At 47.7% G+C, this 22,705-nt stretch overlaps 1 protein-coding gene and 1 long non-coding RNA gene across 3 annotated transcripts in view; one reads left to right on the top strand and one right to left on the bottom strand.

The window, feature by feature from the left end:
• Nucleotides 1-1,044: 1,044 nt before the first annotated feature.
• Tbxas1 (thromboxane A synthase 1) overlaps nucleotides 1,045-22,705 on the top strand; it is a 170,674-nt gene continuing 149,013 nt past the window's right edge. Inside the window, exon 1 of one of the 2 annotated variants that reach the window (XM_028889303.2) lies at nucleotides 1,045-1,302. In XM_028889303.2, the coding sequence (XP_028745136.1) occupies nucleotides 1,214-1,302 (89 nt within the window). In that variant the 5' untranslated portion in view covers nucleotides 1,045-1,213. The remainder of the gene's footprint in view (nucleotides 1,303-22,705) is intronic. The other variant, XM_037203632.1, reaches the window with a different exon arrangement.
• On the bottom strand, nucleotides 1,299-2,536 carry LOC119087592. The gene is made up of 3 exons (XR_005091058.1): nucleotides 2,426-2,536; nucleotides 1,629-1,753; nucleotides 1,299-1,543 (listed from the first exon to the last, which is right to left on the bottom strand). It is a non-coding gene; the product is annotated as an uncharacterized LOC119087592 (long non-coding RNA).

The following is a 22,705-nucleotide window of genomic DNA, read 5'->3' as shown; positions in this document are numbered from 1 at the left end:
GAGGCTTCGGACTGTGGCACTGGGGGTGTCTGGCCTCTATGGACACCTGCTCTTTCCCTCCACTACCTCCCCAGTGGGTCTTCTGTCCTCTAGGCTCATGGGTCTTGCTGTAGTAAACTGTAGGAAGATTTCCCCACCATCGGGCCTCCATCCATGCCCTCTTTATACGGCACGCATGCTCTTTCACAGGCAAATCTCAGCTGACAGCTTTCGTCTCTAGAGTTTTCCTGCACTATACCTCCTAGTGGGTCATCCCACAGGCTGTCTCACAGCTCCATTTTTAGGACCTTCACAACACTGTTCTCCAGCAGTAATTATCTCTTTATTTGTAGACATGTTTACCGTTCACCCATCTGCAAAGAGAATTCTCCAGGATTAGGTGCCAGCACCATTTGTGAGTATGGCAGACACTGAGTTTATATATGCTGTATGAGTGGATCTCTCCTCACCCTGCCTTCTATCTATTCTCAAGATAAAACACACTGACTAATAAGCAAATAAAATCATCCAGCGGCTTTTATCAGATCAGGTCAGAGCTAGAACAATCAACCCATGCATGACTGTGCCCGAGCTTTTAGACAACCAAGAAACCCGCCAACTCATGCTGACAACGCCCACCCGAGGCAGGATCTGTGGTCTGCACCAATACTCTGAGTACACCTTTGAGTCAGGGGGTTCTACTTGATAACCAATGAACTTTGAGGTAGTTGTCTGCAAAGCAGATAGTGTTTTCCATCCAGCTGGTGTCTGGTCCCTGGGTTCTGGGGGACATCCAGAATGCCCCAATCTGTGTCATCCCCGAACTATGGATTGACAAAGGTACACAGAGGGAAACCATAAAGGGGTTCTTTCCCTGAGGAATGCTTATTAGAGGAGCGGCCAATGGTTACAAGCATTTTGCTTCTCAGTGACCATTGGTCCCGACTGTCTGTTGCTGTTTCTGGGGAAGCTAACATAAATGTTTATTGACAACACAGTCATCAAGAAAATAAAGTTGCTGATTCATCGCCTTGCCCCGAAACCCTTTGTCTCTCCCTCTGCTTCCTTCCTCTTTATAAAGGCACATTCTGAGAAAGAGCACATTTGGGGACCCACTTGATGTGACCTGCTGCTGGTTATCGTTTCTTTCTCCACCACCTGCACACAGATCAGGACTCCTACAGGGCAGGAGATCAACGCTCTCTGTCCACCTCTCTGGGCTCTCAGAGGAACAATGGAAGTTTGGGGGTTTCTCAAGCTGGAAGCGAGTGGCACCATGGTTACTCTGACCCTGTTTGTGGCGCTCCTGGCCCTCCTGAAATGGTAAGTGCAGCCAACCCTAGGGAGTGCGGCATGGCTAGAACTTCGGCCCAGGGGCCTGTGGCGCCAGGTGGGGTGTGCGGCATGTGTTTTTCTTCCTGTCTAATCTAGAGGGAGCTGGGTGTTAACACAGCTTCAGAATTAAAAGCAAACAGCCAGGTTAATCTTTTGCTAAAATGCATGAGAGTCAAGTGTCAGGAAATGCTGGTGATTCAGTGACTGAGAACGCTCCACATAATTAAGTCTGAAAGAGATGGAAAAAGAAGAAAATTGGAAAGGCGTTAGGTATGGCTGAAAGTGTTTCCTCAAGCCCTGTCATATCGTCTCACCTTGCTTTTTGAAATCCTTTCTTCAGGTTGGGTTGACAAGGGATGCAGCCTCTTGGTTCACAGCACATTAAAGACAAGGAGCTCTGTGGTGGACAAACTCTGTAGCAAGCTGGGGACAGGGATGTCTGCAGGCGTAAGGACAAAGTGGCAGAATGAATTCCCTAAGGGTCTTATCCATTACAGAAGGGAATACATTCCAAACGGAGGTGCAAGGTGCAGTGCCCAGGAAGCTGGGGATCCTGAAAGAATCTCGAATTTGAGCTACACAGTCTCTCCCGGCCGGTTTGTTAATTCAACAGCAGATTTCTTAATCCGGCCCCAGTGATGACTGTAAGAGAAAGACCTCACAATGAGCTACGTTTGTGTCTATCCAGCCGTCAGCTACACTTCCTAGCGCTGCCTATGTATTCCCAACCACCTGGATTTAGGTCTCTCCGGGTTTTAAGGGGAAAGCGGGGGAAAAAAATAATAGAGTTGGAAGAGAGTTTCAATTTATGTTTCTAGTGGTAATAAAGCCTGCTGTAGATTAATAACTGGGAAGGCACTTTGAAAAACATCAAGCATTATGCAAATGTGAGGTATTATTCTTTTGGAATTTGCATAGCCCAAAGTGGAATGCACGTTTGATGTTCTCTGATGATGAAATGACTTCTTGGAAATTGGCTCTGAAACCCGGCTTCAATCCCAGCGCTCTTTTGCTTTTTAGCTGGTTTAATTATTTTTTGAACTTTTCTGTCTCAGCATGGCCTATCTGGCACTGAAACTAGCCACATGTGAAAACAAGAGCAAATGCTTACCCCTTGCCCCCAGCCTTGTAAGCCACTTCAATGCACTTTTGTGCCCTGTAGAATCCAAAACAAAGCACATAACATGCAGAAGGTGCATAATAGATGTCAGCCACTATGACTCCAACCTACGGAACCGAAAAGCAGAGGAAAACGTGTTTGGGGGTGGAGAGGATAGCTCAGAGGAGGAGCACAGAAATAGCATGTGTGATGTCTTGGTTTGAACCCCTGCACTGCAAAAGAGAGGTCTTTAGTGGTTGGCTTTATGTGTATTCTCGTCTCTCATTAATGTTCTGATTGTGGGCTGGGGCTGTAGCTCAGTGCTTGCATACCGTTCACAAAGCCCCAGTGGGGCAGAATCCCTGGCACCACATAAAGACTGGGTATGGTGGCATAAATCTGTAATACCCAAACTGGGGAGGTAGAGGCAGGAGGATGAGAAGTTCGAGGCCATCCTTAAGCAACCCAGACTATATAAGATCTTGTCTCAAAAAAGAAAATGCGTCATCAGCTGTGTTCTGCAGTGCTCAAAGCCGCACCCCCCTGAGTCTCCCAGGCGGTCCTGCAGCATCAATGCCTCCCTGATGCCCACTTCTACATCCCCTCTCTGTGTCTTTTTCGTTTCTGTGTTAATTCTCAGCTCTGTGCCTGACATATAGCATGGCCTCAATAAATGTTTGATGAGCGAATGAGTGAGTTGCATACGTTACCATTACTCTGATGAAGGAAAGGGCCCATGTCCTGCTCGATAAGCTGTGTGGCTGGGTGTTCCCAATCAGCTTTCTGCAGAGACTCAGGGCCACACCATCCGGCAAGGCAGCTGCGTGTGTGTAATCTGCTCCCAGGCCCTATTAATAACGAGGTTCAAAGGCGCAGAGTGAAGATAGAGGCATGGAGCACAGGTGGTGAATAGGAAGTCAGAGTTTAGCATCCATTTGCTATCACAGAAACATTTATCGACCTGTTAATGTGTGCCAGCATGGTGGGAGGTCTTGGTATAAGGTCGGAGGAACAGGAGATCTGGATCAAATGAGCCAAAGACAGGGCAACACGGCTGTGGCAGGGTGGGGTGGGGGTGGGGTGGGGGTGGGGCGGGGGTGGAGCTCCATGTCTACAAAGGTGAAAATTGCTGGGGAGGAAACAATGGAGAGCATGGCTGTGGCCATGGCTGTGACTATGGTACTCTTGTATGTGTGCCTCCACTCAGCTCAGCAACAATCATGCTTGGACCACCCATGTTCCTATTCCACACAAGATGCTAGGCAGCCATTAGAAGCCCCCAATTTGACTTTGGCAAGGCTTCCAACCCTCTGGCTACATTTCCCATGAGCATCTATACATATGCGTGTGTGTGTGTGTGTGTGTGTGTGTGTGTGTGTGTGTGTGTGTCTAGGGGAGGAGGTCAAAGGCCAGAAATTTGAGGTAAAGAGAGACCCTCACAGTCGTCTTGTATCCAAGAGGGTTTGTGAAGAGTGGTGTGTTCTAATGGGCTATCATCTACCAGGGGTATCCAACCTATGGGTACTGGCGCACAACATAGTCATCTGTAAAATTCATAGTTGAGAACAGTACAATTGAGTTACAAAAGAAAATCACACACACACACACACACACACACACACACACACACACACACACACACCTACCTCATGTTTTAAGGATGTTTAAGGACCGGTGGTGATGGTGGTGGTGGTGGTGGTGGTGGTGGTGGTGGTGGTGGTGGTGGTGGTGGCACACGCCTTTAATCCCAGCATTCAGGATGTAGAGGCAGGCAGATCTCTCTGAATTCAAGGCCAGTCTGTTCTACAAAACTAGTTCCAGGACAGCCATGCTGTTATTAAGTGAAACCCTGTCTTGAAAAACAACAACAACAACCAAATAATAATAATAATAATAATAATAACAAAAGTTAAGTTTAAGATTTTGTGTTGGACTGAATTTATGGAATCCTTGTCCATATATGTCCTGTGGGATGATGGTTGGATGCACCTAACTGACCTCCTTTAGGAGATCCCTCTGACCAGTCCAGGGGAGACTGAAATGGGTAGCCTAACTGCTGAGCAGAGAGATAAAGGCACCAGGGACCTGAGGTTGTGTCCTATCCCTTCAAGCCTGTGAGTCTCTCAAGGGCTTGTGCAGGATCTCCTTTCTCATTGCAGTTCTGAAGCCTGGAGCTGTGGCAGAGGCACTGCTAATGTTGGCTGAATGAGGTCAATCTGACAAGCCCATATTCACCAGCTCCGGATTCCCCGAGTGGCCTCTCTTGCTTCAGCCACTCCGTCTCCCCAGTCTCTCCCGACAGCCTGCGCATTGGTCACACTCGACTGGGCAGTGCCGAGAATGTCCCATGCTGCACACAGTCAGTCTGCTTGTTTAGAACACCGTTTCCTCTGTTCTGTCCTTCAACACTGAGCTCAGGGGTGTGTTCTTGGTGGAGCATCCCTCCAGGACACCGAGAATCCCACCTCTGTCTGCTTTCTCCTTCACTCACAGAGCCTGGCACATAGCTGTCTAATAAATGCTGGCAGAAGATCCCGAGTCTCTGCCAGTCCTTTCTCCCTTGGCCTTCAGTTAGACTTCATGGTCGCACGGAAATCCAAACCTTCCGCCATGAGCCTCACTTGCTTCCTGAAGACCTCATGTGTGCAGGGTGAGGCAGCTTGGTGCCTGCCTTTATAATTATTTCACCTTGTAGAGCAGAGACCATGATTGTTAGTAACAATAGGTAAACGATTGTTAAGTATATGAATGGATTTGGGAGAAAGACAAAATAACTCCATTTTACTTAAAGAGAGACTGCTATAAACTAGGTGTGATATTTTTTTTTTTTAAATCATTTCCCCTAAACTGAACTGGTACCATTTTTCAATGATGTCCATTTAAGTTGACTGATGCTTGGTTAAGTGGCATGTCTGGGGCATTGGTAGGTCAGGGCTTCTTCACTAGGACTGGGGATGGAGCTGGGGGCATCAATTATGTTAGCAGCAAGGATATGAAGCTTATACTTCAGTGACTAGCGCGCGCGCGCGCGCGCGCGCGCAGGCGCACATTGGGTGCCTTCTTATATTGTCCCCTACCTTATTTACTGAGACAGGGTCTTTTACTGAGCCTGGAGCCCACGGATTCTGCCACACCTGTTTCCTCATGCTCGAAGCCAGTCCTAACGCAGGTCTTCATGTTGTTCCCACTAAACCATTGTCTCGTCCCCGTTAGATTGCAAGCCATTGTCATCAGGGGACACAGCTCACTGGTAGAGCGCTTGTGCAGCATGAACAAAACCCCGGGTTTCATGCCCAGCTCTGAGATGGGGGTGGGGGAAGACATCATTTTTTTCTGAATAAAATTCTTTGAAATTCTTACTCCAAGAAGTAAGTTGAGTTGAATATTGCTTAAGGCACCCTTAAGTACAAGTGTGTTTCAACTTTCAAGCAATGCCTCAGGCCTGGCAGCTGGATTCCTGGGGTAGATAAAGATTTCTTTATCCCGTCAGAGAGAGTGTGAGGAAAAAGCCCAACTATTAATAATAGGCTTCTTTCAGTGGTGGGGTTAGGGGAGATTTTTTTTTTTCTTCTTTTAGCCTTTCTGTAACTTTCCTATTTCTTTAAGGAGTGTGAATACTTAACAACAACAACAACAACAACAAAAAGTAATTTTGCTTAAAAAAAAAAAAAAGTGGGAAATTGCTCCTTTCAACAAGTACAGGGGGTCCCAGGAAGCAGCTGTGTTCCTTGGGCAAGGAGGTTTGGAAGCTGGGGTGTCAGTCTTGTGTGGGGATTGGAAGGGTGGTGTGATCAGCACGGAAGGCAGTATGAAGAGGGCAGAGCATAACCCTCCGAGGTGAACACGGTGAGGTGGCGGGGTCTCTCTTGGGGAGGTAGAAGAGCTTTTAACGCCAGGCTGTGCTTAACGCTCTGGCGTTAGGCTGCAGCGGTATGACTTGGCTCAACATTTACACAGGAATCTGAGTGAGGTGGTGTGCTGATAAATGCTTCTAAGTCTAGTTTAAATTAAAACGTGTTTGAGGATTATTAGGACTTGAGATTATCGTGGAAAACTCCACCCCTGTGCTCAGAAGTTTCTCAGAAGAGAGCTTGCTTTCTGTATGAGAGAATGAGTTCCAATCCTAGAGCCTTATCTCCTGCCAGGACATATTTAAGATAAACCACTGGGGTAGAATGTGGGTGCCAGATAAGAAACCCAGAGCACGGCAGAGCAAGAAAAGCATTTCAGTCAGCCCTCCATATGTTCAGGTCTGTATTCATGGATTCAACCAACCTCAGATTAAAATACGAAAACAAAATAAAACAAATATGGTAGAAATTAAAAAAAGGGGGGGGGCTGGAGAGATGGCCCAGGGGCTGAGAGCACTGTCTGCTCTTCCAGAGGACCTGAGTTCAATTCCCAGAACCCACATGACAGTTCACAACTGTCTGAAACTCTAGTTCCAGGGGATCTGACACCTTCACACAGACATACATGTAGGAAAAACACCAATAAATACATTTTTAAAAAAATACTAAAAAACCAAATTTGACTTCGCCACATGCAGACGTACACTGGATCTACCAGCACAAAGCAGCGCTCTGGTACCTCCTGCCACGTCACAGCTCCTCAGCCTCTGCCCATCGCTAGACTGAGCTTTGCCTGCCTGGTACGTCAATGGCATTTGATGGGGCTAAGTCTATGATGCTTGCACCTGTACTGAACATGTGCAGATTTTGCCTTGCTATCATTCCCGAAACAACAGAGCACAGCATTTACTTAGCCTGTCCATTCATCGTACCGTCTATTATAAGTCGTCTAGAGGCCGAGCAGCAGTGGTCCATGCCTTTAATCCCAACACTCTGGAGACAGAGCCAGGCAGATCTCCGTGAGTTCGAGGCCAACCGGTCTACAGAGCAAGATCCAGGACAGGGCACCAAAACTATGCAGAGAAACCCTGTCTTGGAAAAAAAAAAAGTCTCCTAGAGGTGACTTAGAGCACAAAGGAAGATATGTGTGTATACAAAGCCTGCATCAATTTCTGTAAGGGACTAAAGAATCTTGTGTTTTGATGTCTGTTGGGGTCCTGGAAATTCGGCCATGTGGATACATGGCAAGGGACACTTGTGTTTCCTGATATAATCAGAGGTAGAAGGACAAAGTGGCCAGGCTCACAAAGTCAGCATTCACAGACCCAAGATCAACTGGTTTGGTCGCCATTCCCAGCTTCTTGTTCCTAACCATATTTGGAGTGTTAGCGCGAAGCCCGCCCTTCTTGGAGATATATAGAAGATCGAAGGCCCTGGAAAATTCTGCAGGAGAGACGCCTAGTCAACTTCATTTACTCCGCGGGTATTCCCACATTTATTCGATGGAGTAATGCTGTTCGCAGCCACGGTGGGAGGGAAAGACAAGCCCTCCTTCCCCCGGGAAAGACAGCTTGCTGCATCTTTGGGCAGGTAAAAAGTGGACACTGCTGCAGAGGCTGAGAGGTTAAAGTTACCTCCCCCACCTTTTTAAACCCTCAGGTTGCAAGGGTTTCCCCACAGGACAGGAAAGCTATGGAGTCTAGAGGCAGAATTAGGGCCCGCAATGAGTTCTGGCTCGAAGTTCAACATCAGAGGTACAGCAAACAGCACATTGGCTCAGTCAGGAGGCAGGGATGCCGCTCTCGGAGTGTGTGACCGCCCCCGCTACCCATCAGAGATGCTACCAAAACACGTGGGCATGGTGTAGGCAGCAGCAAAGATGGCCACAGAACCTTCTGGACCTGGGTGGCTTTGACACCGTCCGATGTCGGCCTATGTGGACCTAGATACTGCTCCTGAAAAATTGGCTAAATCCCACATCTATCCACAAACGGTGATTCTTTCTCTTGTCCAGACCCCCCTACTCATTCTAAGTGGCAGCCCCTGGGCCTGACAGAGTGCTCCAGAAGCCTGGAAATGCACTCCAGAAGCAGTGTGGGGCCCTCACTGGAGCTTTGTGAATGACTCTTGTTTCTCCTCTCCCAGACCCAGTCCTTCAGCCTTTGCTTTTGCTTTAATTTTTCCCTTTTTGTTCATGCGTGGTTTGCGAATGGATCTACCACCTGCATGCAGTACCTGAGGAGGCCAGAAGAGGGAGTCAGATTCCCTGGGGCTTGAGTTACAGAAAGTTGGGAGTGGCCATGTGGGTGCTGGAGATTGAACCACAGTCCTTTAGAAGAGCAGCCAGTGCTCTTAATAACTGATGCACCTCTACAGCCTTTAGCCTTTGTTTTTTATTGTTGTTTTTGCTTTATTTGTTTGTTTTTTTGAGACAGGGTCTCACCACATAAACCTGGCTGGCCTGGAACTTGCTATTAGATCAAGTTGACCTCAGACTCACACACATCCCCCTGCCTTTGCCTCCTGAGTGCTGGGATTATCAGCATATACCATGCCTGACCTGGTTTTGTTTTTTTGACATGGGGTCTCATTATAGCTCATGCCAGCCTCTAATTCACTATGTAGTCAAGAATGACCTGAAACTTCTGATCCTCCTGCCTCTGTCTTTTGAGGCATGACAGCCATGTACCACTATGCCCAGCTTTATATCATCTTGGGGATCAAACCTAAGACCTCTGGTGTGCTAAGTAAGCACTCTATCGTCCGAGCTATGTCTCCAGTCCTGTCAGCCTTTCTTAGTCACCTGCCAGTCAGACATGACTTTGCCAGCAGATGGGCCTTTGCTGGTGCTTGAAATGCAGGGAAGAACAGAGTGGGCAGTTTTGAAGAGGGAGACTATTTCAGGTGAGGCGGGGTCCCAGGCAAAGGCCCATTAGAGTTGGTAACATTCGGTGGAACAGCACATTAAGAGTGTGAATAATGGGCAGTTTAGAAATACATTTCAAAGGCCGTGGATAATTTCCAGTGCCTCGGAGCTCCCAGAGAAGGATGCTCGCTGCTCCACCCTTTTGCTTTTTTGCATTTTTGCCTGGGATACAATGGATACTTCAGTTTAATAAGGCGCTGATGAGTGTGGAGATAAAAACCATGCCTGCTTATGAAAACTAGGTCTGCACTTCCTTGAGGACTATTTCCACAGAATATTACTGGTTCTTTGTTTTGTTTTGTTTTCTCTTTTCAATAGTCATGCACGTCTCTGTCCTTCTCCTCACTTTATTGATTTTCCAGAACAAGAGTACGAGGTGTGACTGTAAAGCAACGTGACTGATTATTTTAGCATACGCACCAGAACTTATACAGCCAGATGCATTTTATGACCTTCAAAGGCATTTTCCTGGTAGGCTGAGCCCTCACTGCGGATCCACCATGATCAGAAACTGTGTCCTTCGGACTCGGCTGCGGGGAAGGCACAAGGTGTCTAGATGTGGACTCTGGGAAGCCCTCGGGCAAAGCATCTTTGTTGAGAGTGGATTGGTCCTTAAAAATAGTTTCCAATTTGGCAAATAGGTGATTAAACTGGCTAATAGTATTTGCAATCCGAATAAAAGGTGATTATAAACAATAAAGCTTCCGGGCACTATTTGCTCATGGAGGCAAATGAACCAGTTGTGGAAGACTTTGAATTCTGTGGGAGGGTCAAATTCACTGGGCGGATGATTTTTGTTTTTTCTGTTTTTTTTTTTTTTTTTTTTTTGTTTTGTTTTTGTTTTTGTTTTTTTTGAGACAGGGTTTCTCTGTGTAGCTTTGGAGCCTGTCCTGGAACTCACTCTGTCGACCAGGCAGGCTGGCCTTGAACTCACAGAGATCCACCTGCCTCTGCCTCCAGAGTGCTGGGATTAAAGGTATGCGCCACGACTGCCCAGTGTGGGTTTTTGTTTTTAAGAAAACTATGGAAATATTCTCATTCCTTATGGTCATTCCTTCTCTGTGTGTGTCTGTTTGTGCATGTATGTGCACATTAGCACATGTGTGTGCACACATGTGGGTATAGAGGCCAAAGGTCAAAACCAGGTGTTTCCCTCAATTGCTTCTCTACCTTCATTAAAAAGAAAATGATGTGCATGTACATGTGTCTGGGTGGGAGTGGCAGATGCCCTTAGAAGCCAGAAGAGGACATTGAATTCCCTGGAACCAGAGTTACAGGCAGCTGTGAGACTCCAGATGTGGGTGCTAGGAACAAAACCGGGGTCCCCTTCAAGAGCAATCCATGCTCCCAGCTGCTGAGCCATCTCTCTGGCCTTTCCACCTTTTTTCTTTTGAGACACAGACACTCACTGAACCTGGAGCTTGCCAGCTGGGTAGGCTGACCAGCAGGAAGTACCGGGGGTCCCCTATCTCTGCTTCTTCCCCCAGTGCTGTGGTTATAGGTTGTCCTGGCATGTTTGACTTTTTACATGCATGCTGTGGATCTGAATTCAGGTCTGCATGCTGCATGAGATGCACTTTACTGACAATTTCCCACCCCTCCTTTCCTTATCCCGGAAGGAGCTTGGGCCCCTCGTAGCATCCAGTCTTGGGGCAGGGGTACCTTTGCTTTTAGGCTGTATGACTACAGCATTGAAGGGAGGGGAGGTTTATTTCGCTTCGTGACTCATCCATCCTGGTGGCCATATGGGCACCTGAATCCATGGTGACAGGGGCTTGCTGCATGACTACTTCACACCTTGGTGGATCAGTAAGCCGAAACTCAGGCCAGAACCTGAAGTGGCTATCACCTTCAATGTTCAGCAACCTACTTCTGTTAGCTAGGCCGTAGTCCCGAAGAGTCCACAAGTATCCAGAACCATGCCATCATTGGGGAGCAAGGATTCAAACACACCAGCGGCGGGAGCCATTTCACATCAAAAGCACAACAGGCAGAGATGAAACAAGAATCTCAGAATCTCACTTCTTCCATCAGCAAAGCCAGTTTTACGTCTGTGCCTCACTGAGCTACTCGGGGGCCTGTGTGGTGTTTGCTTAGCAGGAAGCAGAATTGGCTTTCCCAGAAATAGAGCTACTGAGTGTCCCCTTTCCTTGTCCCCAGATACCCCCAAGAACAAACAAATAGGCTATCCTTTGCCGTTTAAGGGAAGCACTCATCTCTGGGGACCCTGGTAGCCTTTCAGAGACTTGTTCCTCATGGCAGGGATAACTTGTACGTAAAGTGTCTTTTGGGAGCTGAAGACAAAGGGCAGATGCCCATGTGGTCATTGGCTTGTATTTCAGTTATGAGGCGGGGCGCTCATGGCTCCTGGTACATCAGAAATCTGTGATGTTGCACAACTTTCTGGTAGGAGGGGTGAGAAGGACTATGGGGCATTTTTGGCTTGTCACAAACCTAGGTGGAGTCCAGCTCCAGGCCATAATGATAAGCTAACTCACTCACCCCCCCACCCCGACAGCCTCACTCAAAGACATGCTTCTGAAATTTCATCCCCATGGAGTGCCAGCTCCTGAACGAAGTCCCGGAAGGAGGCTGCCTCCCTATTTTTTCAAAGTATTTGGGAAAATGGTGTCAGAGATGATTCAAAAAGCTAAGCCAACCTCCTAGAAGTAATGGCTTCTCCTCTACCAACATCCTACTTCCTGAGGATGGCACAGACATCCTGAGAAAAGAGCCAGAGAGTGCCAACATTGCACCATTAACACGTCAGCAGCTGCCTCCACATTCTGATCAGAGAGTACCCTAAACTCTTCCCTGTGGTTCTCTTCTGCCTGCCACATAGCACCCTCCATAAGCCCTGCTGCCAGAATGCCTCCCTTGGCTGTTACATCCTACCCACCCTTCAAAAGCCTGCCTCAGTGTTCTTTTTCCAGGAAGGACCCTTTGACCAGGCCAGTATGCAATGAGCCTCGTCTTTCTGCCCCGTTCGCTCTAGATGCTACAGCATTATTTTGTTGCACATGCCTAACCTGTCTTCCTGGCTGTATGCCCTGAGGGAAGCATCTGAGTTAAAGCCACAAGTGCCTCATCTCTGCTCGGTAAATATCAATCACCGTTATGATGCCCAACTAACTGCTACAGCACCATTGCTTCATGGGATACTGTTACAGAGATGGCCGGATGTGCACTTGCATATGCAAGGGAGGGTGGGATGAGTTTCCTTCCTTTGTGCCCACTAATGCCACTGTATTTTCAGCACCTGGCAGAATGCCTTGCTTGTGACTTCTACTTGGAAGAGTAAATAAATTCTCTGTTCATTCAAGCATTGAATGCTAAAGGTTTTCTGGACTGTGTACTGGTCTGCCTCGTGGGTAAGCTGTGGGTAGCCGTCCCACGAACTCGGGGAGGTAAAGCATTAGAAATGAGAGAACAAGACTAGGAAAGATGGGATGGGATGGAATGCAGATGTGGTGGAGGAGGGGGTGAGTGGTAGAGCATCCTGACTCCCTGGGAGGGGAGAAGGGGCACGAGGCCACCTGTAGAGAGGGAACAAAGAGCAGACATTGCTCTATATTGTCCTATTGATCACCAGCCCTGGTAAGTGTAGAGCGAGGGCATCTAAACTCTTCCCCAACATCCGATATTGATATGATTGTCCCCATAGGTCCAGGGCTCTACTGTCCCCACCACAATGTGTATTTATGTAGCGATTGATTGATCTCTCCCATTGTAATTATTCAGCTACAAGCCAATTGGAAGCCCTGCCAAGGAGCAGAACTGATCAATGAGATAGCCAGCATCCGTGGGCCAAGTTATCATTCCGCTCCAGAGCAAAAAGGCTTGGCGTTTTAGCTAACCTGCCCCCTCCTACTGTCAGTGAATGCACAGTTTACCTCGGGCTCCCTGAGATGTGGTAAATACCCCGCACACCACTCTTCACCTTCACAAATGAATAGGCACCGGGCCACAGGCTGAGAGCTTTGAGGAGGGACTCTAATCGGTTGCACACCTAACCCCCCGCTGACCACACAGACAACGGGCACTTTAGTAACCACATCCCCTGACAGAAGGGACTGTGGAGGTCGAGGGTGGAAAGCTCTCAGGAAAAGTGTCGTGCTCTGGGAAGCAGCCAGACCTTTCATTTAGGGACCAACAATTTCCTGCAGAGCGGTGTCGGGCAGGTCACATTTCCTTTCTTGTTTCCTGTGGGTAAGAGAAGGTCAGCAGCCTCTACTTCTCTGTACACACACACACTTTCCACCTCGTCACTCACTGGCTCTCTGGGGCTCCAGCTTGTCTTTTCTTTCCTGTCTCTCATCCTTACAGCCAGTCACTAATCCAGCCAGTCTAGACCCTAGGTGGCCCTGGACCGGTCCCTTCTCTCTCGGCCCTCCTGTGACTGAGGTCTTCTAGAGAGTCTGAGGCTGGGGAGCCTCTCCTGCTTGCCCTGTCTCCAGTTCCTCAAATTCACCCTGCACCTGCAGTCAGGAGACCCCACAAGCAGCTAACTGCACCCCAGTGTGAAAAAAGGAAGCTTCCCTGGGCCTCCTTCCCTCAAATCAGCTCTTCCTGGCTCAGCTCACGAGGGCTCTTGGGGATCCGTCCTTGTCGGTGCATCTCCGGCCACTTCTCAGCTGTCCTCACTTTTCCTCCCAGTTCCTCTCTGCTCCACTGCTTACTGCCCACTTCCCGTTCGTTCTTTCGTGGGAAGTTCACCTCGTCGTCACTCAGCGGACCGCTTCATCGGTTGCACTCCCAGGCTCTTGTCTCCTCACACGGATTGCCTTCTCTCTCTCTGATCACCCAATAGCTTCCCCATCTGAAGGTGGGTTCCCCCAAGGGCAGGAGCAGCTATTACTCACTTAGTCGGAATGTTCGGTATTCAGCCCCAACCCTCGATACACGCTCATCGGGCAACAGGCACTCGATGGCCTGGTCGACTGTCCTGAATGAAAAGACACACTCTATCGGACTTTGTGGGGCGTAAATGAGCCTCAGTGCGTGTCACTGTCCTTTGACACTTTGTCATCCTGGGGACACCACTCAGTGCTGGCTGAGTGCCGCTGGGACCAGCCACCACCCTCATTTGGTATATGATGAGAGTTCATCTGGATTTTAAGAGCTTTTACCTTTGTAAACTGAGCTCTGGTGTGGGTTGAAGTTCATCTCTGTCCTATTTATTAGAGAAAAGATGTGAAGCATCACAAAGTGGGCAGCTGAGCCCATTCAGGAAAACAACACACTCTCAAATGCATTAGCAGCTTGCCAGTCCTCAGACACCTTACTCTGGCCTGCCTCTCCCACTTTCTATAATGGCTCAGAGCTTATGCTTTGTGATGACCTGGGCTCAAATCCTGACAGACCGTATGACCTTAAGACCTTAAACAAGCCAGGTAAGATACTGTGTCTCTGTTTACACAGGTGTAAAATGTGTACACACACACACACACACACACACACACACACACACACAAATGGGAAGGAACGCAGTACAGGAGTGCCGTGGGTAATTTTACCAAGGCCAGAGTGTCACAGCCAGCTTTGAGCCTCAGACCTTTTATTTTCCATATGATGAAGAGGAGGTGGCCATACTTCCCCATCTCTTGGAAAGTGAGGAATTTTTGCACAGTATCTTTATTACAACAGCATGTACTATTATTGACCCACTGATGGCAATGCTTAGTTCCTATCAGCTCTTAGTTATTTCAAAATCTCTTTCTGGAAAAACTGCTTTGCAAAGCAAGCCCCAAACTCAGTCTGCTTCCCAGAAAATGTTCAAGTTTCCCCATGTCAAAACTGACATTCATCATCTGACTTGATCTGCCTTCCCTTGGTTGCTACTTGTCTTGCCTTTGGGTTTGAGAACTTGAAGTATAAATGATGTGTGGCAAATTGGCACATAAACCCTGTGAAGCTCTTCCTCTTTTCCCTCACAGGGGAGGCACTGTGCTTCCTGCTCATTGTAGCCTAAGGCCAACCCTCCCCATCCTTTACCACACCACCCAAGAGGTTTCTTTACACTTTGCTTATCTTCCATCTTGGAGCAAGTGAATCATCCAGTTAGCTAGCCAATAAACTAACCAGCCAATCAGCCAACCAGTAAACTAACCAAAGAACCAGCCAGCTAACCAAAGAACCCACAACCCTCCACTCACCCATCTCTTTCTTGACTCTACAGTTCACCCACTCCATTCTTCCCCTAGCCAGCGAGTACTTGAAAGGACCCACGCTTGCCAACGTACCTGTCAGCTCTTGTTGTACTTTGGTTCTGTTGCTATGATAAAACACTGACCAAAAGCAACTTGGGGATGGAAAGGATTTATTTGGCTTATAGGTTACAGTCCATCAGGAAGGGAAGTCAGGGCAGGAACTCAAACAGGGCAGGAACCTGGAGGCAGGAACTGAAGCAGAGCCCATGGAGTGTGGCTTACTGGCTTGCTTTCCATGGCTTGCTCAGCCTGATTTCCTATACTACCCAGGACCACCAGGGTTGGCATCACCCACAGTGGGCTGGGCCTTCCTACATCAGTCCAATCAAAGAAATGCTCCACAGGCTTCAGCGATGCTGGCCTCTTGTTGATAACAGGTGATTCTTCAGCTCCAGCTGCCTAGAAGCCACTGATTATTAATTAAAATATACCACATGAATGCACCTGGTAGTCTTTTAAAGACTCAGACTTTGCTCTGACGTTTCACAAGCCAGGCCTCCATTATCCACACCACTTTCCACATTTGTTTACAAACTCCCCAGGACAGCCTGTTAAACTCTGAGCAATGAACAGCTTTTCTAGCCCAGAGTTCCAAACTCCTTCCACAATCTTGCCCAAAAGAATATGGTCAGGACTGTGTTAGCCATACCTCATGATCCTGGTACCAACTTCTGTATAAATTACTTTCTGTTGCTGTGATAAAACACAATAATCAAAAACTACTTATGGGAAGAGTTCATTTTGGCATATGGTTCCAGAAGGATGAGAGTCTGTCATGGTTGGAAGACATGGCAGCAGGCAGGCTGCAGCAGGAAGCTGAGAGCTCAAACCTTCAACCATCATCAGGAAGTGGTGAAAGCAAACAGGAAGTGGAGTGAGACAAAAAAACATTTAAAGCCAGCCCCATGTTGTGCTTCCGTTAGCAACGTTCTGCCTTCTACAGTCTCCCCAAACACGGTCACGTAGTGTCAAGATTCCCAAGCCTATGGTTACATGCAATGGGACTTCATTTCCCACTGGAACAACTCACTCTAGGAATACCAAAATGCCCCAAATTTTATTTATTTATTTATTTGTTTGTTCGTTCATTCATTCATTCATTCATTCATTTAAAGTGTATTGGTGTGAGAATGTCAGATCCCCGGAACTGCATTTCCAGACAGTTGTGAACTTCCATGTGGGTGCTGGGAATTGAACCTGGGTCCTTGAGAAGAACAGCCAGTGCTCTTAACCACTGAGCCATCTCTCCAGTCCCTATGTCCCAAGTTCTTTTTGTTTTGTTTTTTTTTTTTTTCGAGACAGGGTTTCTCTGTGTAGTTTTGGTGCCTGTCCTGGATTTTGCTCTGTAGACCAGACTGGCCTCGAACTCACAGAGATCCGCCTGGCTCTGCCTCCTGAGTGCTAGGATTAAAGGCGTGCGCCACCACCGCCCGGCTATGTCCCAAGTTCTCAACCTCAGTTAAACTCTTCCCATCCTCTGCCTCTAATGTCTGCAATCTTTATTCGCGATATGTTTGGTCTCTGGGACTATTGGGAATGTGTCATACATAGCCATTATTTATCACAGCCATTATTTGTGTGTCATGAGTAAAAAGGCTGTGCTTATTGAGTATGATCCAGCGGCCCCATTTTATAGATGCAGCAATGAAGATCCAGGGAAATTAAGTGAATGTAGATGTATCAGTCAGTTACGCTGTATAACAAGCCATATGAACTCAGTCACAAACCTCACATTTAGTTTTCCCATGGTCTGTGGCTTAGCTGGAGGAGCTCTGTTCTGGGCTGAGAGTGGGGTTTGTGTCTATTCCTTGTGGTTGTAGCAGCTGAGGCTTGAGGAAGCTCTGTTCTGGGCCATCACAAGAATGCGGAACACAGAAGAGGAAATAGTAATACTCGAGGCTTTGTTCCAGGACTGCCTTCTGATTGGCTCAGCAAGCTGCAAATTGAAACCTAATGTGAATGCGCAGAGAAAGAAGACGCCACCCCTGTAGTGGGTAGTGGTCTGGCCTGAGCCAAGAATGCTGCTGTATAATTTTGATACAGAAAACTCTTGAAGAATTGACAGCCTTCCATTGCCCTGTGTTCCAAGTCCAAGATCATACATTTTGAGTCTTATCTCTGGCAAAAAAAAAAAAAAAAAAAAAAAAAAAAGCAACAAAACAAAACAAAATAGAACAAACAAACAAATAACAACAACAAAACCCACTTAAGGCTAATGGACATCTAGATTTTTATTAGAAATGAAAATAGTGAATCTAAGTAAAGCAGATACTGAGGAGGACTCTGCCCGCTGAGACAGTGGCAGGGGATCATGCCAGGCCTTGCTGTGGAGAGATGAGCTGGCATGAAGAGTTCCCGAAGCAGAGTTCAGAATTCAGTGCGGGACTCAGATTGGACCTGGGCCTAGGAATTTTCATCCAAACAAAGGATTGAGGGCAGGGAGGGCCTGGCTGATGGTGGGTGGGTGGGGCATACTTTCTGGGAACCCTGATTGCTCAACTGCAGTCTAGGACAGCAGGGTGAGGGGAGGCATGTCTGAAGGGAGAGGGCCCGTGGGGCCTGGGTGCAGCACACTTGTCCTGTTTTGAAACAGTAGCCAGTGCACACCCTTGCAGACTGAGAACTGTAGTGAGGACATGTTCCTTGTTCTGTGTCAGGCAGAAAAATAATGTATGGATGTAGTTATGCCAAGAACTGGCTGAAATACAAACTTCCGGAGACGCTTTCCTAGTCTCCGGGTACTAGAGCATCCTGGATTACTAAGGGTAAGATGTTTATTTCTTGTAACTCCCTCTGGGTGTCAGCTACTGGCTTTCAGAAGGAAGGCGCTATCCTCCTGTCCCAGGCTTGTGGACACTGAATTTTACGTGGATTTCAAAGCTAGAAAGAGCCCCTGTCGCGCCACACGATCCTCCTTGCCCTGTGCGCTGTCCCTTCTCCCTGGGAAGCTGCCGGGGAGACTGCGCACCAGGGGCTCTGTGATCCAGGATCAGACGCGCTCCACTGTCTTTTCCCCTCTAAAGTGCTGACTAAACTAAAGGCATGCTGGAATATAGGTTAGTGTTGTCTTGTGTGCAGGAAAACCTAGAGAAAGCGGACAAGTAGGACACTCAGTGTGAGCTCAGCGCAAGATGGCTTTGGAGTGGGGCTTCTTCCTGCCTCATCCACTCTATCTTTGGGGCAGTTAGGATACAGCATATACACACACCACACATGCCACATAACACACCCCCACACACATGCCACACACACAACTAGCCACTCCCCCATATCACACACATAGTCCATACTATATACACACTTAGCATAACATCATATACATGCATACATAATAATATACTCACATGCTACATATACCACACACATACTGCATGCAAATATACATAATATACAAATATACATAATACACTCATAATATACATACCCCACACTATACACACACATTAAATATATACCACATATATCATATGCATACACAGCACACACACCATGCATACCACACATGAACACACATATTGTATACATACCACACAAATAACATACCCACACATATCAACCACATATACTATGTACTACTACACCTGTGAATTAACTACCAGTTTTGATGGTCCTTGGAGCAGGTTGAACCATGTGCCCCTAAAACTCACATCCATTGGAACATCACAATATCAGGAAATGAGTCTCTGCAAATATAATCAAGTGAGGATGATGTCGTGGTTTGAAAGAAAACGGTCCCATAGGCTCATAGGGAGGTGTGGGGAGGAGTGTGTCCCCAGGGGCAGGCTTTGAGGTTTCAGAAGCTCAAGCTAGGCCTAGCAGCTCACTGTCTCTTTCTGCTGTCTGCAGAGCCAGACGTAGAACTCTCAGCTACCTCTCCAGCACCATGTCTGCCCGCATGCCACCATGTCCCGCCATGATGAACTGTAAGCCAGTCCCAGTTAAATGTTTTCCTTTATAAGAGTTGCCATGGTCATAGTGTCTCTTCCTAGCAATCGAAACCCTGACTAAGACAGGATTATCAGAGTGGCCCCAAACCCAGGATTATTGTCCCTGCGAAACAGACATTCTGATACAGATTCAGAGAAGGTGTGTCACAAAGTCGAGGCCGCGGACGGGACAGAGGCAGAGAGAAGTTTGAGCGACACATGTACAAGCCAGAGAAAGGCAACAGTTTGTGCAACTTCCAGAAAGTATAAGCAGAGGTGAAGGCTGCTCCTGGGCTCCACAGGGGACAGGCAGCTGGGATGGGGACCTCAAGAGCAGGGCTGGAACGGCCACTTCCCAAGAGGGAGGGTCTCCTCAAAGGTGCTCTACATGTCTCTCTGGACTCAGTCCTGGCCTTGGAGAAGAGCTTGGATCTAAGCCCAGAGCAGGAAACAGGTCAGCATAACTAAAAATGTGCAAGATTACCCCAGTCTACAAGGGGTGAGGCTGGAAGACAGTCATCATGGCCCCCCAAACCAAGGCAGCCCCTGGCTCCCCCATTCATAGGAGAGAGGCCCTTCCCTCTTTCTCCAGTGTGGCATACAAGCTTTTAAGCAATGGTTGACATGAATTCTGTGGCTTTCAGAGCCCTGCTCCATCCTGGCATTGGCTTCCAAGTGGCTTCAGGTGTCCCTAATCTTTCAAAGGCGCTGTCCTGTGAGGTCTAACGCCGCAGTGAGCCCATTTCCCGGGCATTTGTTGGTGTGCTGCAGTACTGACTTGGCCCCAAAGAACCTGAGTTGGCATCTGAGGTGTGAGCAGATGTCAGAGGACCCCGGGCAGATGTCCTGTGGCCCCGGAAGGAAGAAAGGAGGAACAACGTAAACCATCCCGAAGGCTTTCAGGAGGCTGAGGGAGGTTTGTCGGAATGTGAACAGGACCTTGGGAGAGATGGCCCGGAATTGAATAATTGTCGGAAACACTATCAGCAGGCTGGTTTCTGGGGTGCCGTCTGGGAGGGCGGGCAGCAAGTCTAGTTCAGCAGCGTGGGGAAGGAAGTTCACTCTACTGGCGCTGCCGAAGTCAAGCGCAGGGCAGGAGGAAGTTCTAAGGCCACAGGGTACATTACGAGACACACACTGTCTCTAGCTTCCTCAAACCTAGACAAGGCCACTCCGGCCTTGTGGTCCAGTAAAGTCTCTAGATCCTTCTCTGTGAGCTTCAGCAGAGCCAGGGACTCATTTTCCTTGTGCTTCAGAAGCTTGGAAAATACCGGCTCTACCTGAACTTCCCACCGTTCTCATGAAAATCAAACATGTGAAAATGTGTACCCGAGCCCTTTGATACATTAATGAAGAGCACCGTAGCATCCTTGTTCAGCTGAGGGCTGCTACCTCATCCGGGGTTTTTAGCAAAGCGAGAGGGCTTTTGTTGAGCTTGACAAAGTGATTAATACAGACTGTCGGTGAATTTTGGCTTCTCAACAGCTTTTGATGCTCTGAGATCCCCCAGTGAGGACAACACCATCAATTACCTAAACAAACCACTGCCTCCAGGCCTTGGCTATCTGTGAGGCTAGCCTGCTAATTGGCAGACAGAGCGAGAAATGGCCTCCGAGGCCATGGCCTCAGCCCTGACCTTTCTTGGAGAAACAAGGCCCTTTAAGTGGCTCTGTGGAGATGCCACCTCTGATCTGAGGTGACTGCATTACTCATCACTTCTGCAAAGCCCTGTGTCCTGGCTTCTGTCCCCAGCACGCTTTGCTTGTCCAAGGCTCTGTAGCTCCTAGAATCAGCCAGATGCAGCCAGGGCTGCACACGGGCCATTGTGGGGTGCCATGCTTGGACCTCTGTCTGCTGAGGGAGCTTTTAAAAAGCTAAATTCAGGGGCTGGAGAGATGGCTCAGGGTTTAAGAGCATTGGCTGCTCTTCCAGAGGACCCAGGTTCAATCCCCAGTACCCACATGGTAGCTCACAACTGTCTGTCACTCCAGTTCCAGGGGAACTGACATCCTCACACACACACACATGCAGGCAAAACCCCATTTTTTTTAAAGAGAGAAAGAAAAGCTAAGTGCAGGGAAGGAATGGAGAGATGGCTCAGCAGTTAAGAAAATGTAGAGGCCCCAAGTCTAGAGGCCCCAAGTTCATTTCCCAGCACCCATTGCAGGTGCTTCACAACCGTCTGTAACTCCAACTCCAGAAAATCCAATACCCCCGGCCTCCACAGGCACCCCCTCCACACACACATACTTAAAAAAAAAATAAGAAAAAGCCGGGCTGTGGTGGCCCACACCTTTAATCCCAGCACTTGGGAGGCAGAGGCAGGAGGATCTCTGTGAGTTCGAGGCCAGCCTGGTCTACAAAGTGAGTTCCAGGACAGGCAGGGATGCTACACAGAGAAACACTGTCTCAAAAACAAAGCAAAACAAAAACAATAACAAACCAACCCCCCCCCCGAAAAAGAAAAAAAAAAAACCTTTAATTTTAAAAATATTTAAGGTGCCTGTATTTATACATTTAAGTAATCCCTTCTCCCCTGTTTTCCCCCCTCAATCATGGAAGAGAGATCAAGGGAAAAGGCTTTCTACTCTATCTCTATATCTATCGCATATGTCTAATTTGGTTTTAAAAATACTGTTATAGAGGCCGGAGAGATGGCTCAGTGTGTAAGAGCTTATTCTGCTCTTACAGAGGACCTGGGCTCAGTTCCCAGCACCCACGTGGTGGCTCACAATGACCTGTAATTCCTGTTGCAGGGGATCCCATGCACTCTTCTACTTCTACATGTATGTGGTGCACATGGACTCAGGAAAGAACATACACATACACATGAAAATGTAAATTTATAATTTATTCATATAATGAAGCAGCTTTCTGTGCTGTGTGTGTGCATGTACACCTAAGGGTGAGCTTTTGTAGCTGCATACCCGTATGTGCAGCCGGAGGTCAGAGAACCTGGATCATTTCTCATTCCACAAGTGATGTCCAACCTTTGGACACTGCAAAATGATTTTGTTATGTACATGATCCATACCTGAGTACCACACAATTGAGTTTACACAAAAAAAAAAAAATCACAAAAAAACCTCATAATGTCTTAAGTAACAATTTTGTGTTGTGTTGGGCCCAATTATTAGTGGTCATCTACCAATCTATCACTTGGCAATCATCTGCCTACCTATTTAGCACCATCTATCATCATTGTTTTGTTTTGTTTTTTTCTGGTCAATGGAATAGCTTAGTCTAGATAAAGTTAGAAAAATAAACAATACTTTAAGAAGCCATACCACCCACCCCAGGAGTATTTCATACGAAAAACCACTGAACTGGCACTCTGATATCATTTGACAGCTCTGTTCTGCTTTTACACTAGAAACAGA

Source organism: Peromyscus leucopus, chromosome 3 (assembly GCF_004664715.2).
Source record: "Peromyscus leucopus breed LL Stock chromosome 3, UCI_PerLeu_2.1, whole genome shotgun sequence".
Taxonomy (NCBI): Eukaryota; Metazoa; Chordata; class Mammalia; order Rodentia; family Cricetidae; genus Peromyscus; species Peromyscus leucopus.
The sequence above is the reverse complement of the archived record's forward strand: the minus strand, read 5'-3'. Positions and strand labels throughout refer to the sequence as shown.